At 42.8% G+C, this 17,892-nt stretch overlaps 1 protein-coding gene across 2 annotated transcripts in view; it reads left to right on the top strand.

Moving 5' to 3' along the window:
- LOC147706727 (uncharacterized) overlaps positions 1 to 17,892 on the top strand; it is a 235,996-nt gene that overhangs the window by 181,485 nt on the left and 36,619 nt on the right. For both annotated transcript variants that reach the window (XM_086925870.1, XM_086925869.1), the window contains 3 exons: positions 4,206 to 6,200; positions 11,142 to 11,219; positions 12,266 to 12,352. In XM_086925870.1, coding sequence (XP_086781996.1) covers positions 4,206 to 6,200; positions 11,142 to 11,219; positions 12,266 to 12,352 — 2,160 coding nt within the window. The remainder of the gene's footprint in view (positions 1 to 4,205; positions 6,201 to 11,141; positions 11,220 to 12,265; positions 12,353 to 17,892) is intronic.

Genomic DNA, 17,892 nt, shown 5'->3' with positions numbered 1-17,892 from the left:
CAATTTATTGTGCGACCCAACACCAGTCCGACATGACGCGTTTTGGCTCTTACAAGCCTTGATCACATGACACAGACATGGGGCTGATGACCCTTATTTAAAGTGCACAGTGCTCATTTACATAATGAAAAGTGAAGACATACTTCAACATTTAATAACATAGTGCTATTTGAATGCGTTTGTGCAACTCTCAGTTTGAGCAAACAATAGCTGTAATAATTGTTTGTGCAAGCAGTAGCAAAGTAATACATACTTTGGATTAATAGGAATCCAAAATACAAATAACCAGCAATGGGGGTAACGGAGATAAAAACAATCATTTTAAATAATATGCCTAGTAAAACAATAAATATTCACTTTTACCACCCAATACTGTTGAAAGTGCATGATTTTTACCGTATGCAGGATTTGGCTGCAACAATAAAAATAAATCAAAATGCAATGCCTTATTTCGAAAAAAACCCATAAGATTAATTTCCAAAGTTGACAACAATAAAGCCCAAGTGGGCAAGCAATACTGATTCAGTATCGGGTCAGTTGTGCAAATTGATATTTGTTATAAAACAACAGATAGTACCGCCAAAGTGGGCAAGACCCCTTAGTGCAAAATACTCAATATTAAATTCTAGAATAGCATGCCTTCATTATGTAAAACTTAAAAGTGCTACCAGTGAATTTAAAAAAACATGTAATCGATGTTAAAATTCATGTAATATCAGATGTGTGGAGGACTTATACAGAGGGGCAAAAACAACCTAAAGTTCAGTAACACATTTGTATTCAGTTTTTATACTAGGTTTGTATCCATCTCATACAGTAACGATGATAATCCTTAGAGAATGGAAGCCTATAGATACGTATAACAATCATCACTTGTGTTGAGCCCATTTGGAATCTTTGTGTCAAGTAAAATTATATGTCTAGTCTCCAGTTTTCTCAGTAAAACCTCCCTGTCACCACCTCTCCGTTGTGGAGGTACACAGTCTATTACAAAATAAGTTAATAGAGAAGCATTTTTTGCGTGTACCTGATTGAAGTGTCTGGCGACCGGGTACGCGGGATCAGCATTAGTGATGGCCCTTAGATGCTGTAAAATATATATATATATATATATACAAATAGTATATATATTTTTTAAAGAAATAATATGACATATATTTAAAAAATAATACAACAAATACTAAACTGTGTAAAAAATAAGATTACTATTTCTCCGGTGTATCCAACAGCAGGGAAAGCGTTTACTATTCCCACTCAATTCTGTGCGAAAGAAGGGAAAGCTTTGGACTCGGGAGGGGTACAATTTACTATTCACTCTCCAGGCTGTGCAACAGTAGAGAAAAAGCTGTATTTCAAAGGGGTAATATTTACTAATCCCACTCCAGTCGGTGCAACAGTAAAATAAATATTCCAGTTCAAACACATAACATATGTTAATATCTCTATTAATTGACAAAAAACACAAACTTACTAACCTTTTATAGAACAACATTTTTACAAAAAGTAAAAAAAAATATTTAAAAAAATTGTGATTAATACAATTTGATTAAAATCCCCCAAAACAAAACAATACACAATTAAAATATAATTAAAATAAATGAACTCAATTAACCTATTACATGGTATACAAAATAATTAAAAAAAAGATTACATTTTTGTTTATTAATTATAATTGAATAACTTCCAACCCTATTCCCATACAAATAAAACACAAAATATAATTATGAAACCATTTACATAATTATTAATAACTCAATATGTAATACAACATTATTAATTGATTATTAATACATTAACTTCTCACCATATACACCTTCAAACACAACAACCCAGCCCTAAAATATAACATAACAAGAATAATTAAATGATTTACCTGATTATAAATTAAATATTTAATATTACAATAATAAATAATTGATAGATTATTACTTTGTTAACTTCACACTCTATAACCCCCTACAAATGCCAAAACACACACCCAAAATATCAGTGAAAAACATATAAAAATCACACAATTTATATAATTGTCAATGAACTAATCAATAAGCAATTAATACATTATTAGTCAATTAACTTCCAACCTTATACTTCTACAAACAAAACAACCCACAGCAAAAAATATCTCTTACAAAAGAAAATAATGACTCCATTTACATAATTATCAATTAAATAAATAATACTTATTACAAAAATAATTATCAATTGATAGTACTTAATTAACTTTCCACGCTGTACCCCTGCAAACCTCACAACCAGCTGTGACACTATAAATTACTCTTAAAAATTAAATTAAAAATGCTAAATAACTTAAAATGAAAAACAATAATATAAAATGATTTACAACAATTACACAAACCATATATGACAGATATACAATTAATATATGAACTAAAACACATATAAATAAGTAGAAAACAATACTTTTTACAATTATATTATTGCAAACAATATTGAAAACACCAATATTATTGTATACAATATTACTTACCTAAAAATCAACATTTATGTCTACCGTATTTCTGCATCACGATATTAAGGTGTCACAATATTAAAGACTCAAAATTTGTCTGCCTCGATATTTATGACTCAATATTTTGTCCAAATACTCATATCCTTACCTGAGATCCCATCAACGTCTAGCGCATCACTCTTTGCTCCGTTCTTTCCATGACTATTACTTTGACCGTGTGCAGAGTTGGGAACATTGAGTCCTTTTTAATTTGAAGCTCATACTCGCCCCTGAAAGAATATCCTTAAAAACAGTCTCAGACATTGACTACACACCAACGATTCACCTACATCCGTGGCCTTCATAAAGGTTCATTTGTCATGGACCACTGAGGTAAGTCGAACTGCAAGTCCGACTTACCTCAGTCCGACCGCTCTAAGGTAATAAGGCGTATAGTAGGGCGGCTTCTATCGAGATACGTAGTGCTCGTGAACATAGCGGTTCTTAAAACACATATGGGCAAATAGAGACAATGGGCACGCCCTGATGAAAGCAAGCAGGGCAAGAACAGTTTCTTGTTGCTTTACTGTGTTGGGTGGACTCCATAGAGGCTTCCTGACAAAATACCTCATGTTACATGGGACTACTCGCAGGATGAACATAGTTAAAGAAAGGCACCTTCATAACAGGACAGACAGGTAAAGCAGCTAGAGATTAGTGGTTATTTTCTATCTAATTCCAATTACTAGAGCTAAAAACCATAGCCTGAGTATTAGACTTCACAAGAACAAGTATATGTCGAAAAATGTTTCGACTCATACACTACTTGGCAGGCATCCTTCCTCAGGGCAAATGCACTAATTACAACCAAATAATTTATAACAATAAAAAGCTTTTCCAGGCAAGACAGTCCAGGAATTGATACCTATATTTGAATGCAGAAGTATATAGCAGGACATGCTGGGTGCTATGTAGAAGGACAGGTGGGGAGCAGTCTGTAGCTGGAGAGGTGCCACAGTATTTATAGGTGGGCCACTCTAATGCATGACAGACGGAGCAGCTTTAAGCATGACAGGATGAGTGGTATTTTGCCGGATAAGTGATGCTACTGTGGCTTCCAATTTTTTCATACATATATTTTAATTCAGCGACTATTCAAAAGGAAAAAAATGGAAGCAACCATAATAGAACTCAAGCTGGGTAGCAGGTGAGTCTTTATGACAAAATTCAGTCACCTTGGACAAACTCACTTCAATTAATACAAGCTTTCAATGAGCAGAAGTGGATAGCATTGCTACATTCTGAACTCACTGGTCTTTTTCTTTGCATTGTTTCCCTGTTTACTATCTAAGCTGAATGACGTAAGTTGAAATGAGTGTTTTCACTCACTTTGACACTCTTCTCACTACTTACCCGGTGGGGCATTATGATAATCATAGCGTAGCTCAATAAAAGTGACTCTGAGGTTTCTAGTACTAATTAGTATCAGATACTAATCTCTATTGTAGAAAAACTGTGTCTTGCATCCCCCTTCACCCGTACTCACTTCCACTTTCATACAGGTTGCAGTGTTTATGGCTCACGCTTCAAGTGCAATGTGTAACATAAAATAGGGAAAAGGTGTGTCATGAAATGGAGGTTGGACGCATGACTGTGTGATGCCGTGTATTAATAGTACCCGGGGTGGTTGGGCTTTGGGTTCTTTCCTGAATGCTTAGAAGCTTCAGTCTCATAACATGTTCTTCTTGTTCTGTAGGTCTGTACATACTTGCATGTGAAAGACAGTGAGAAGGAACAGAGTCCCGTCTGCCACAGTTTGACAATGCCACGTTCTTCGAAAAAGACTCCAACCAAAGCGTGCGCATCTCCGCTCTCTGGTCCTCACAGTACGACTAGTGCGACCTTTCACACATTGCCCAAGATAAGCCCCAACTCGCTCCTCAACAGCCTGAAGAGGAAGGAGAAGGCGAAGCCCGAGGCGCAGCGGCTGACAGTCCAGAAGATTATGGGTGCCCACACTAACGGGGCAAGGCCATTGCCCGAAACAAATCGAAATGGAACAAACACCTGGCCGCTGAAACGGCACAAGAAAAAATCAAGGGTTCCCAGCCCTGAAATGGAGGGGTTCCTTGACTACATGAAGAACCCCCTGGCAAGAGACATTGATGCAGAGTGTGGTTCAATGAGACCAGCATCTGGTTTCATCAAAGAGGAAATTAGTTGTAGGACGTTGGGTTTTGTTGGGTCAAAGACTAATAGTGTAAGCTACGGCTGCCGGCATCTCTCGTTAGGTTCTGTGCTAAGTCTTGAACTCCCCAAAGATCTCAGTCTATTGGAAAACTTCCAGGATATCCAGGAAAGCATCAGAATTCTTCCTGAGGGGTCTGACAGAAGGGGTGAAGCAAGGCTTGGCCCTGATGTCCTTGGGGTTGGTCCTGCCCATAGGGGAACAAATGATTTGGTGGAGGAGGAAGAAAAGGTTTCAGATCATCAAAGACAGAGCGTTGATTTTGTGCAAGAGATGCCTGAGAAACCTGTCGAGCTTGGAGAAGCTGTCACGAATGCTCTCACCCATCATAAGATTCAACAGAACCCAGGTGTCTGGTCATGTGATGCGGCCAATTCCCCAGATCCCCTCAGGCTGACCACGCATGTTCACACAGCAAGTGAACAAGACGGATTGATCATCGTGGGGCAGAGAGATTCAACAGAGGACCTGCTTGACTTCAGTCTGAAGCGACTGTCCCGTATCAGTGTCCTGCATGAGCAGATGGATCACGAGTGGGACCGGTTGGCTGCCCGAATGAAGACATCGAGTGGGCCCACTGGGTCTCTAGCAGAGGCACAGGTGAGCTGCTCTGTGAAACTGAGAGAGATGTTAACAAGCAAAATGATGGTGAACTCCCCAGATAAGTCTCCATCGAGGACTGTCCATGCCAGACCACCTGAGTCCACGGTGGCTGAGAGCCTGATAGCTGGTCCTGTACAGATGGCAACCAGTGCCCATGGTTGTAACCAAAGACCAATCGAAGACTCAGCAGGTTCCGCTGCAGTTTCGCAGCAGATCCAGCTGGGTCTCAAACCCTCGAGTCAGCTCTCGGTGTTGCAGTATGAAATCTGCCACCAGGACTCCAAGTCCTCCAGTCCCATAAAACCTTCAACAAGAGCAGGTAGGACTCAGTCACCTGCGGCAGCGGGAAGCCCCATCAGAGTTAACACAAAGGCACCTCTGCCAACAGATATGGTTCACCCCAATCATAAGCTGTTTGAAGAAGATGAGGAGGAGCTGGAGGGGATTTGGAAGAATGTAGAGCGTTACAAGAGTCGACAAGGCAAAGAGGTTGTACAGGCTGCATGGACCAAGGAGGCTGGTGGTGACTCCAAGGCCGGCACGGGTGAAACGGAAGACCCCAAGGCCGGCAAAGTATATAATGAACCTCACTCTATAGCCATTCCTGGTGGCCAGATCATCATGACGTCTGAGCCCAACATGCTGGTTGCCAAATTCACGTTGCCCACATTAACACACACCCATCAGAGACTGGACTTGAAAGACAATATTAGTGGCAACGGAGGTGTGCCAGTCAACATGCACGTGTCATGTACATCCCAACACCCTAGAGAAGAGGCCAATCAGAAACTTCCTAACAAGACTGTGCTTACTGTGGCAAAGGAGTCGTGCGAGATGGACCAGCTCACAGCTGCATGCAAATCGCAGGAGGCGGACAGTGACAATGCATGCGCTTCCAAGGTAAGGCTTTAATCACTGAAGTCCGCGGTTGTGACGGTACTGTGTTGGGCCACAGTAGGGTGCATTTTTGGGAACTACTGAATAGCTTGTAAGAGAGATCTGTCCGTTAATGTGATCACTGCAGAGATCATTGTGAAACCCAATGGTCTTTTATTCGTGCTTTTGATGAGTTAACGCCCAATTTAGATCTTGGCGGACCGGTTACTCCATTACAATGGTGACGGATAGCCCATCTGCCGATTAGACATTCTGTTATATCCTATGCGACTCATATGTCAGCGGATGGGAGTACCATGTCCGTCTAGATCTTAATTGGGCCCTTAATGTGCCTATTTCAGAGATATTTTTGCAATCTCAAATTTGTCCTCATTTGAATACGAAGTCATAGGAATCCTTGGGATGAAGTGTGTTCTGCCGATATATGTGTGCGGCCCGGTGTTCTTCTGTGGAAGTCTGAAGAATACAGTGCCACAATACTCTTACAGGTGAAGCAGCTGCGATTTACAAATCTTGATTGATTAATTGATAGAGTAAGACACCCCAGTGGCATCTTGTGAAATCTTGTCACCCACGTGCCTTTTTGAGTTCTTTTCTGATGGAAGTCACCTGCAACCTAAGATGGCTCAGTCGGTGATCAGCTTGTTGCTGACACTCTCTCCGGGAAGATGGACCATCCAGTTGTTGGTCTGCTGTATGTCTTGAAGATGATAGATTTACATCCAAGTGGTCTTCATCTACCCCAGGTGTAAGGATGGACCTGAGGGGGCGTACCAGTATTTATCACCTTGATGGTAAATGTAGCCCTAAGTCTGCCCTTCATGGCGTCGCTGTTAATGCAGCATAGATATTGCACCTAGTTAGCCAAGGTAGCATGTGCCACCCCTTCTGGCCCTTTGATGCTCTGACATGGCTCTTGCTATCCCTCGTCTCAGAGTTCATGAATAAACACAGCGTAAACAGGGATCCGGCCACTCCGAAGGTCCTCAGAAGCAAACCGGAGACTGTTGAGGGTTTAGGGCTTGGACAAGGGATCAGTGCTTTGATGTCATTTGAGGCCAAAGGGTGTGTGACATCACATCTACTCCTCCCTGTTTCTTGTGAATTGAGGTCCCAGTAGAACACTACATTCGTTGAGTGATTCTGAAGTATCTCTGTGGTGTATTTTAAACCATAACATTCCATGGTCTATCCTGAGGACTTGTCCAACAGGACTCACAGCTTAGACGATGCTTTTCTCAGTCATTTCACCACAATGCACTTTATTAAACTGACAAGTCAGACAATCTGTTTCTGGTTTGATTGTATTGGTGTCGTTCAGTTTCTGTTTCTGGTTTGATTGTATCAGCGTCGTTCAGTTTCTGTTTCTGGTTTGATTGTATCAGTGTCGTTCAGTTTCTGTTTCTGGTTTGATTGTATTGGTGTCATTCAGTTTCTGTTTCTGGTTTGATTGTATCGGCGTTGTTCAGTTTCTGTTTCTGGTTTGATTGTATCAGTGTCGTTCAGTTTCTGTTTCTAGTTTGATTGTATCAGTGTCATTCACTTTCTGTTTCTGGTTTGATTGTATTGGTGTTGTTCAGTTTCTGTTTCTGGTTTGATTGTATTGGTGTCGTTCACTTTCTGTTTCTGGTTTGATTGTATCAGTGTTGTTCAGTTTCTGTTTCTGGTTTGATTGTATTGGTGTTGTTCAGTTTCTGTTTCTGGTTTGATTGTATTGGTGTCGTTCACTTTCTGTTTCTGGTTTGATTGTATCAGTGTTGTTCAGTTTCTGTTTCTGGTTTGATTGTATTGGTGCTGTCCAGATTATGTTTCTGGTTTTATTGTATCGTGTCTTTCAGTTTTGTGTTTATGGTTTGATTGTACCAGTGTCGTTCAGTTTCTGTTTCTTGTTTGATGGTATTAGCAACGTTTAGTTTCTGGTTTGGTTGTATTTGTGTCGTTCAGTTTCTGGTTTAGTTGTATTGGGCTTTGAGGAAAGGCCTTGTCGATTTTAACATCTTTCTTAGCAGATAGGCGTGCAACTGGGCGATTTTAAATCCACACCTTTTACGCTGCCATGTGGGGTGCCACAGGGCTCCTCTTTGAGCCCTACACTTTTTAATATATACGTGTCCGAACGAGCACCCCTGATCACAAGTTTTGATCTAATTCCTACTTCGTACGCTGACGATATTCAACTGGTTATTTCAACCATTGATAAGGATGTCGATCACGCTAACAAACTGCACGAGTGCATGATCTCCTTGAGTCCTTGGATGAGCAAGCACTGTTTGAAGCTCAATTCCAGTAAAACCGAGGTGGTGCTTTTGGAAAACTGGCCCCCCTTTGGTCACCCGTCTGGAGGTCAAGCATCCTGGACCCCCTCCTACTCCGGTAGTGAAAGCTAAAAATCTGGGGGTCATAATGGTCGTGGAGAAGTGTGCCTCAATGGTTAGAGTGGCAGACCCTGATGCAGAGGTCTAGCCTGGGACCAGGGTTCAATTCCCGCCTCGGCGGGTCTTGGGCTCAGTTTCCTCGGACCTGATAATTTTCACCTCGGTGCCTATTCCAATCATGGAGTCCCACTCTGCAACTCTGGGCAATAGCTTGCTTAATCTCCACAACAGCCCCCACAAGGCTAAGGATGCCTGGCTTCACCTTGGGGGTGCCCAGTAGTGGACGCCTCACAGGGAAAGCCAGGATGGGTTCCACAGCGGTATGCGTACAAGCGCCGAGATACCCTCATGGGTCGATTTGTGCGCTATACAAGTACTTCTACTCCATTTACATAATAGATGAGAAGCTACATTTTAAATGACAAGTTTCTAAGGTGGTGTCTTCTGCATTTCTCACCATCAGAACAGTGCGTTCATCCATTTGTTCGGAAGAGGGCTAGAAAGACTGTTCTAACTTCCCTTGTTTTGTCTAAATTAGACTACTGTAATGCCTTATATATGAATCTACAGTCCAATCAACTTAGAAGACTGCAGTCAGCACAAAATGCTGCTGCCAGACTGTTGCTAAATGTCCCCAAACATCAATCCATTAGGGCCGGAAAACAAAAGCTGCACTGGCTGCCAGTAGCTCAACGCATGAAATTCAAGGCACTGTGTTCAGCACATAAGGCACTACACAGAGTAGGTCCACGATTTCTTTGGCATATCTTTAACTGGCATTCGCTCAATAGACAACTGCGATCCACTACTGCCTTCTTGATGCTCACTTACAGAATCAGGACGACAAAATGGAGGGGGGGAGAGTTTCAGTCATAGCACCATTAGGCTCTGGAACTCTCTCCCGCATACTCTTACGAAGATACCTACTCTGATAGAGTTCAGAAAAAACCTTAAAACATGGGTATTAAAAAACTAAGCTCTCTGTACAGTATTGCGGTCTGTAAGCGCCTAGACACCCAAGGGTATTAGTGCGCTATAGACATTGTGATAACATAACATATTTTGGTGTTGTTCACTTTCCATTTTTAGCTGGGCGTCGCTCAGGAATCAGTAGCAACCTATCTTGTTGTGTTGCCCATGTGTGGCTCCCAGTAATTCCTTGGGGTCTGCGCTCAGTCCATGAGAAGTCCCTCCTTCTGCTAATGGTCTCCTATGCTAGGATGGTGTGGGGGCTGAAAGAGATCAAAGACCCCACGCGGCCACAGCCTCTCCGGGCACCATAGTACAGGGGTAGTGACGCTGCCCTTCTTGACACCATGTCTCATTCAGCCATTACTGTCTCAGTGTTTCTTCACACTCTTCCTTCAGGTCCACCTCATATTCCTGGGATTCTGGCACAACCTCTGATGCAAGCTCTGCTTAGGTAGATGTCCCCGTCTGGGCAGCGGGAGAGACCCCCTGACTGCACAGAAGCTGGAGAGAATTATACCAAGGTCTGCCTGGGTGTCCTCAAACCTACACGGGCTATAAGAGGAGATGGAGAGGAGAGATACGTATGAAACAGAGGAGAGATATGTATGGATATACATGAAACAGGGAGAGATATGTATGAATATATATGAAACAGGGGAGAGATGTGTATGGATATACATGAAACAGATGAGAGATATGTATGGATATACATGAAACAGGAAAGATGTGTATGGATATACATGAAACAGGAGAGATGTGTATGGATATACATGAAACAGAGGAGAGATATGTATGGATATACACGGAAAAGAGGAGAGAGATATATGGATATACATTAAACAGAGGAGAGATATGTATGGATATACATGAAACAGAGGAGAGATATGTATGGATATACATGAAACAGGAGAGATGTGTAAGGATATATATGAAACAGAGGAGAGATATGTATGGATATACACGGAAAAGAGGAGAGAGATATATGGATATACATGAAACAGAGGAGAGATATGTATGGATATACATGAAACAGGAGAGATGTGTAAGGATATACACGGAAAAGAGGAGAGAGATATATGGATATACATTAAACAGAGGAGAGATGTGTATGGATATATATGAAACAGAAAGAGGTATGTATGGATAGACATGACACAGTCGACCTGAGGGCCACGAACTAAAGCAGCCGAGTCCTCTGACCCAAAAAGAAATGAGAAATAGACATTTATTAGGTTTCATCAAATGGTTGGTTATAGTCCAAATAAGGAGCAACTACATCTGCTATGACAACAGGTTGCAGCTGATGCTTAAAAGCAGGTGGGTCCACTCACATTGGACACGTCGCAGCCCCTGACATAGGTGAGCTTGAGATCTCAAAAAACCACTCACACCTGATATTGGGAAGACTGTCATTGCAGCCAACGTGCACATATATGTCACCCTTTGCACATTAACTGGGACAGAAATCTGCAACTCTGATTGCTTCTGGTAGGGAGTGGGGTTGAGGGAGACCGGCGAAGGAGAGGTATGGAGTAAGTTCAGCGACTGAAGATGGGCGTGCAAGAAACCGTACTTACTACTGACCTGTGTCTTCCAGAGCCCAACCAGGAAGGACTTCCAGCTGATGGAAGGGACCCTGGAGAAGAAGCACGTCTTACAGCCCGGGGGAAGGAAGGTAAGTGCTCCAAGTACCTCTGGCGCCAAGAAGCGCCTTGTAACCGTTGTTTGCGATGGACACCAGGGTTTGTTTTGCAAGTTGTTTACATGACCATGACCAGAAAGGAAGCACAGATCCACTAACACTGGGGTTTACATTCAGCTCGGTTCTTACTAGGGTCACAAATGTAGTGAAATAACATTCCACGCAGTGAAGAGGTAACAGTCAAGAGGAGCGCTGCTGGTCAACTTGTGAAAGGACCTACTGAGTGCTCTCCGGGGTTCATAAGTGGAGATTTTCTGAGCAGATCTGGCAGCTCCCTCCTCTCGGATCCTTTGATTTTGCATTGATCCAATCATCAATATTAACTCTAGTTTTAATGAAAGGTCACCTATCCAGTGTGTTGCTGTCCTGATGAAGGTCCACGCATGTAGTGCCTTGATGGACCGAAACGTCAATGCTACTGTGCTGATGCAGCATAATAGGACTTTTAAATCTTTTGGTTGCAAGCTGGCTGGTTTCTGTTTTATGTTATGGAATGAGTTTTTAATCATGTAATCAACTTTTTATTCATGTTGTTTCCATGAATACTGTTTCTTCTACTTCTTCCTATCATGCTTGTAAAATACTTGTTTTGACATATGTCAACATTTATATGATTGTGAAATCTGTCTCCAAGCCTTACTATTGAACATATACAGAGCACATTGAATACCAATAAGCAGCATAACATTTGGCAATTTCTCAAATTTCAGCGGAGTGATTTAAATTTTGCCCTCACCTGATTGTGAGGGGCTGTGCCTATAATGGGTGCAGTAGCGAAAGGCTGAGCTAGAAAGGACATCGGCCAGTGAGGTGGCGAGCAAAATATTATTTTCTTCCTATAGTGTTAATTTCTAACAATCCCAAATGCACTCCTGGTGTGTGGTACATGGGTTTCTTCATAAATGCCCTTCTCTGGCTGTGTGATCATCTTATCTTTTCTTGAATGAAAGATAATCACAACTAAAAGAAGCACTTGAACACACTCTAACTGTATCGCTCTTTTCTTTTTGACGTGGTAGGCAACCTGTCGCGCTTGGACGAAGTGCCACGCCGTGCTGGTGAGACAGACGCTCTGCTTCTATCAGGACCGCAAAGACCCACTTAAGGTACCTATCGGTGGCTACCAGAATATATCATGAGCTGTAGATATTAATCTCTGTGTTACGCAACATGATGACTCGAAGAATGTGGTCAAAAGGTTCTTACATCTGCAGAAATTACATGAGATGTGATTCTAATGCAAACCTGGTCTTGTGGAAGATGTTACCTAGTGGAGGTATAGCCAGGCAGAGGTATGGCTTAGTGAAGGTATGTCCGGATGGAGACATGGCCTAGTGGAGGTATGGCCTAGGAGGGATACGATCTACTGGAGGGATGGCCTAGTGGTGGTGTGGCCTAGTGGAGGTGTGGCCTAGTGGTGGTATGGCCTACTTGAGATGTGACTAGTTGAGGTATGGCCTACTGGAGATATGGCTTAGGAGGAATATGGCCTAGTGGAGGTGTGGAATACAAAGATTGTCGCGATATTCCTAAAGACAGGGGAAGGTGTCTGTACAGTCTGTAGTGCAAGTGGATTAGAACAGGGTAGCCTGGTGGTCACCCTGGGAATCCATTTTGTTGGATTTAATGCCCTCACACACCCTTTCAGGTGTCATGCTTCATCATTTGGGCCTGCTCCTCGTTGGGTCGGCGGTGCAATACCCAACGGGCAACACCTCATAGAGGGGCTCTTTGGCGGAGATCTTTTTCCAACTGCCGTATAGATGAAGTGCGGGTATGGGGCCAGGATTCAGGGTAGACGTAGTAGAGTGAGATAAAATAAAGCTAGTGGTACCGGAGACACTTTATTCAGGAGGGCCACTGCTTTAGTTAAAACCAATTTCCTAGAGGAGAGTAGTGGAAAGTGATGTTTCCTGCTCTCTTCTGGAGTGTGTTAGAGTCCGGTCGACATGTTTCTCGCTACTCTAAAATTTATTGAGCGATTCTTCAGGACCAAGGGGACTAATTCAGCAAGTATCTAAGTGAGAATGTAACTGTCTACACTATTATCACTAGATGTGGTGTATGTAGGCTCAAATGGCTACCATCCTAGTGGGTGAAAAAGGGAGGGGAAACTATATTACCCTTCTTCAGGTTGCGATTGTTAATACCTGTTGGGAACAAAGAGAAGGGATAAAGAAACATATCGCGAAAAAATTGTAACACATTGCTTTACAGACTGTGATACCTGTGTATAACGCATGCTGTGATTCATGCGTGGTGCAGCATAGTTACACACATGTGACAAGTACTCTCAACAGTGGCAATTCAGTGGGAGTGACGTGTAGAAGATAAAGATAAAACCAAAATCTTGTGTTTTAAAAAGAAAATACCAATTTGGTATTTAAAGCACGCAGTTATTCATGACTCACCTAAAGTTAAAAACAATCAGACAACAACAGTGTCCAGCGGGTAAAGCTTCAGGAGATCTTCCACCACCATGCTATATATAGGGGGAAAGATCTCAGTTGTATTTGGCACAGATCATAGTATCCTAGTGATGTTATCAATCTAAGGACAATGGAATACATGAATATACGAAGACTCATTTCGCAGTAGTACTCAAGGAATGTGTGTAGCTGCCAGGCATGTTCAACATAAGCAATACTATTCAGCAATGAGAGCGTTTTCAGGGGTGGTGTTGTGGCTCAGACAAGTGCGATAAGTGGTAGGTTACTCCATTGGGTAAGGTAGTTATACAGTTTTGTAGATTGAGTATTTCTTATCATGGTTAAAATAATGCTCTGTCTGTTGTGATTTTTAACCCAGGGGCATTGTCTTTGTGTGTGTCTAAATGAAACTGCCCCAAAGATATATGTAATTTTGTTAAATATAATAATAATGATGTCCGGCATATGACCATTGGTGGACATTTGAGAATTCTGTGTTTAATTAAGGGTTCAGCCTGGTCCCGCTTAGGTGCTCATGATCCGGTTCAAAAATCAAATTGCAAAACCTGGAATCCGTTATACTAAACAGGTGAGATTCGGGATTGTAATCCTACTCGGGTTCTTCTGAAAAAAGGAACAGACAAGCGTCCGCCCGTTTAGATTTACACTGTGGAACTAGGCGGCTGTTTGCGGTAAAACTATACTGCTCCGGTTCCTTTTTAAACAAACAAGCGCCCGTGTGAGTTATACACGCGAGCGCGCTGTTGTGTTTGTTATCGGTCGGGTTTCACCGCGTGTGTATACACGCCAGTAATCTCTCTTACTTGGCTATATTTTTTTATGTCAACCAAGCGTACGCCCGTGTACATTATACACGCGGGCGCGCTGTTGTGGAACGGAATGTTGTATTACCAGTCGGGTTTGGCCGCGTGTGTGTGCACGATGTTAATCTCTTTGGCATTTTTTCAGTATATCATTTTAAGCTAGAGGGACAGCCGGCACGTTCTCATAACGTTAATCTGTATAGATAACGCGGCGTGAGACTGAAGTCACTGCCAGGCATTACTGTTTATAAACATTAAAGAAGGGGGAGCGCATTTCGTGACACTTACTTGATGACTGCCTGAGCTTCGTGTCAAGCACCTACCCATCGCCGCTGGAACCGGGTGGAGGCAGTGGGAGGGGTTGGATTTGTTTATAAGGGAAGTTAACGTGGGTCCCATTGGTTAACAGTAATGGCAGACATCTTGTAGTGGTAGATGGTTGCTATATGTTTCTACCCAGAAACAGCTACGTGCTTGTACGATTAGGTATCTGTGTGTGTATTAAAAGGGAACCTACAATGTTGGGTAACTAGCCTCACATTAATATAATTGATTAAATAATCACTTATTACAGCTGGGTTTATTATCGCACTGCATTAAGGGGGGGGTTCATCGTTTTTTTCTCTACCCCGTGTTGGACTGTGGATCAGACAGCAAGCATAAAGTTATCTTACTGGGTTTTGCAGTAAGTGTTAAATACTGTATTAAAGAATAACATCAATGAAATACCAGCCATTTATAATGGTTCTAAACCATTCTTATCTTAGATCTCACAATGGAGTGGATATCTTTAGGATATATGGGGGAATGTATACTTGGGGTAGTCTAGTACCAAGATTATTATCTCAATTCTTGAGGAAGCAGTATATGGTTGAATCATTATAGTATTGGTAGTGTATGCACTAAAATGGTCATTTCAAAGGCTAGCCCAGGGTATGTCTTCGTTCAGGCCCTTGCTGTTGGAGGACAATCTGTGAATCCAACGTTGTTCCTTGTAGAACAGTCCTTCCTTAGATGTCTGGGGACTGGCTTCGAGGACAAGCCATTGGAGAGAGTCAGCTGTAAGTTGCATTTCTAGGAAATGCTTGCACATTTTGGTGTTGTTCTTTTTGCACCTGAAATTGCTTCGGTGTTCGGATATCCTGGTCTTTACATTGCGTGTTGTCATGCCTATATAATATAGGTTGCACGGACATATGATGAGGTAAATACAGTTAGAGCTATTGCAGTTTGTATGGCCTCTCATTTCCCACTTGAAGGTGTCAGATAAGGTGATAGATTTGTATTTTTTGGTGAGAGGGCACGCCGTGCAGTTCCCACATGGGTAGTGTCCGATGACTGGTGGCAGACCCCATAATGTAGCTTGCCGGTTGGGTTTATTTTTTGTCTTTGGTCTGGTATGGATCAGGATATCTTTCATGTTCCTTGACCTTTTAAAGGCAAACCTTTGTTGGTCTATCTTGAGGGTGCCAGTATTTAGGATGGACCAGTGGCGTTTCACAATTTTCTTTACTTTGTTGGATATGGGTGTGAAAGTCGTCACACAAGTCATGGGTTGGGCAGTTGCAAGGTCTCGCTCTCTGGGTTCAATCAAACTCTCCCTATTGTTGTTCTGAGCTCTTTTCAAGCTTCTTTTTATGTCTCTGGTCGGATATCCTCTTTCCCTCAGGTTCCTCGAAAGAATAGCAGATTCAGTTCTGTAATTGGCCATGGTGCTACAATTGCGCCGTATCCTGAGGAATTGCCCATACGGTAAGTTGGATCGTAGGGCTTTAGGATGGTGGCTGTGGTAGTGGAGCAGGCTATTGCGGTCAGTGCTTTTTTTGAATAAGGTAGTATTCAGGGAACCACTTTCCAAACATATCGTGAGATCAAGAAACGCTATGTGATTATTTGAAACAGTCATGGTAAACGACAGATATGGATTAAGAGCATTCATCCATGCAAAAAACTCTTTGTACGAGTCTTCGCTGCCAGACCAGAAGATCAAAATATCGTCTATATAGCGTTTATATAGCTTTATGTTCTCATGGAAGGGGTTAGTTAGAGGGGCTCTGTTGGTTTCTTCAAAATGTGCCATATACAGACATGCTACACTGGGGGCTACAGTACTCCCCATGCAAGTTCCTTGTACTTGATGGTAGTAGGTACCCTTAAATTCGAAGTAGTTCTCGGTTAGGACCTTTTCTGCACATTCCATAATGAAGCTGATGGGCGTAGCAGACGTCCACTCAATCTTTTCCAAAGCAGTGGCGATAACACCTAGGGAGGCCCTCTGTGGGCTGTCCTTGCTGGAAGCCCTTGTGCTCCTTCGCGTGGCGCTTGGCCGCCATCTTGGGGGTGGTGTTTAGTGAACTGTGCCATCTGCTCGAGCGCTCTAGCGCTTGCCAGGACTCCAGGTGAGCCGGTATTTAAGACGAGCACTGTGTTTGCTCGTTCTTGAAGAAAGGTGCATGCTTGCGCTATGTGCTGCTAGCTAGTTAAGCGTGGAGCGCTTACAATTCCTATTTTAGATAGCGTTTTTTATTTATATGCTGTAAATCGTTTTTTGGTTTGAATATTTTAATAATAACGCCCACATTCTTGCACTATAAATTGTGCCCTCACCGCATTTTGCGGAGTCTGCTGTCCTTGCTGGAAGCCCTTGTGCTCCTTCGCGTGGCGCTTGGCCGCCATCTTGGGGGTGGTGTTTAGTGAACTGTGCCATCTGCTCGAGCGCTCTAGCGCTTGCCAGGACTCCAGGTGAGCCGGTATTTAAGACGAGCACTGTGTTTGCTCGTTCTTGAAGAAAGGTGCATGCTTGCGCTATGTGCTGCTAGCTAGTTAAGCGTGGAGCGCTTACAATTCCTATTTTAGATAGCGTTTTTTATTTATATGCTGTAAATCGTTTTTTTGGTTTGAATATTTTAATAATAACGCCCACATTCTTGCACTATAAATTGTGCCCTCACCGCATTTTGCGGAGTCTGCTGTCCTTGCTGGAAGCCCTTGTGCTCCTTCGCGTGGCGCTTGGCCGCCATCTTGGGGGTGGTGTTTAGTGAACTGTGCCATCTGCTCGAGCGCTCTAGCGCTTGCCAGGACTCCAGGTGAGCCGGTATTTTATGCTCACACGGGCCACGCAGCGGTGACGCGCAGCGATAGCGCCTGACTCTCGCCGGAGTCAAGCCAGAGTCCTGCCCGTCTGCGCCCGTCCGCGCCAGGACGCGTGGATTGTGGTAAGACTCTATTCATTTTCGTAACAATGATCTATCAGTACTCTTCTGATTCGTTACATCTGATCAGACATACTTTGCCCCCCTGCTCACATGTGGGTCTACATCCTCTGTGTGGTCCCCACACTTGTCCTTGTGGCCGTTGGGATTTATTGGCTCCGCTGAGGGCCCCTAGTCAGAC

The sequence above is a fragment of the Lissotriton vulgaris genome, chromosome 6, assembly GCF_964263255.1.
Source record: "Lissotriton vulgaris chromosome 6, aLisVul1.2, whole genome shotgun sequence".
Lineage (NCBI taxonomy): Eukaryota > Metazoa > Chordata > Amphibia > Caudata > Salamandridae > Lissotriton > Lissotriton vulgaris.
The sequence above is the reverse complement of the archived record's forward strand: the minus strand, read 5'-3'. Positions and strand labels throughout refer to the sequence as shown.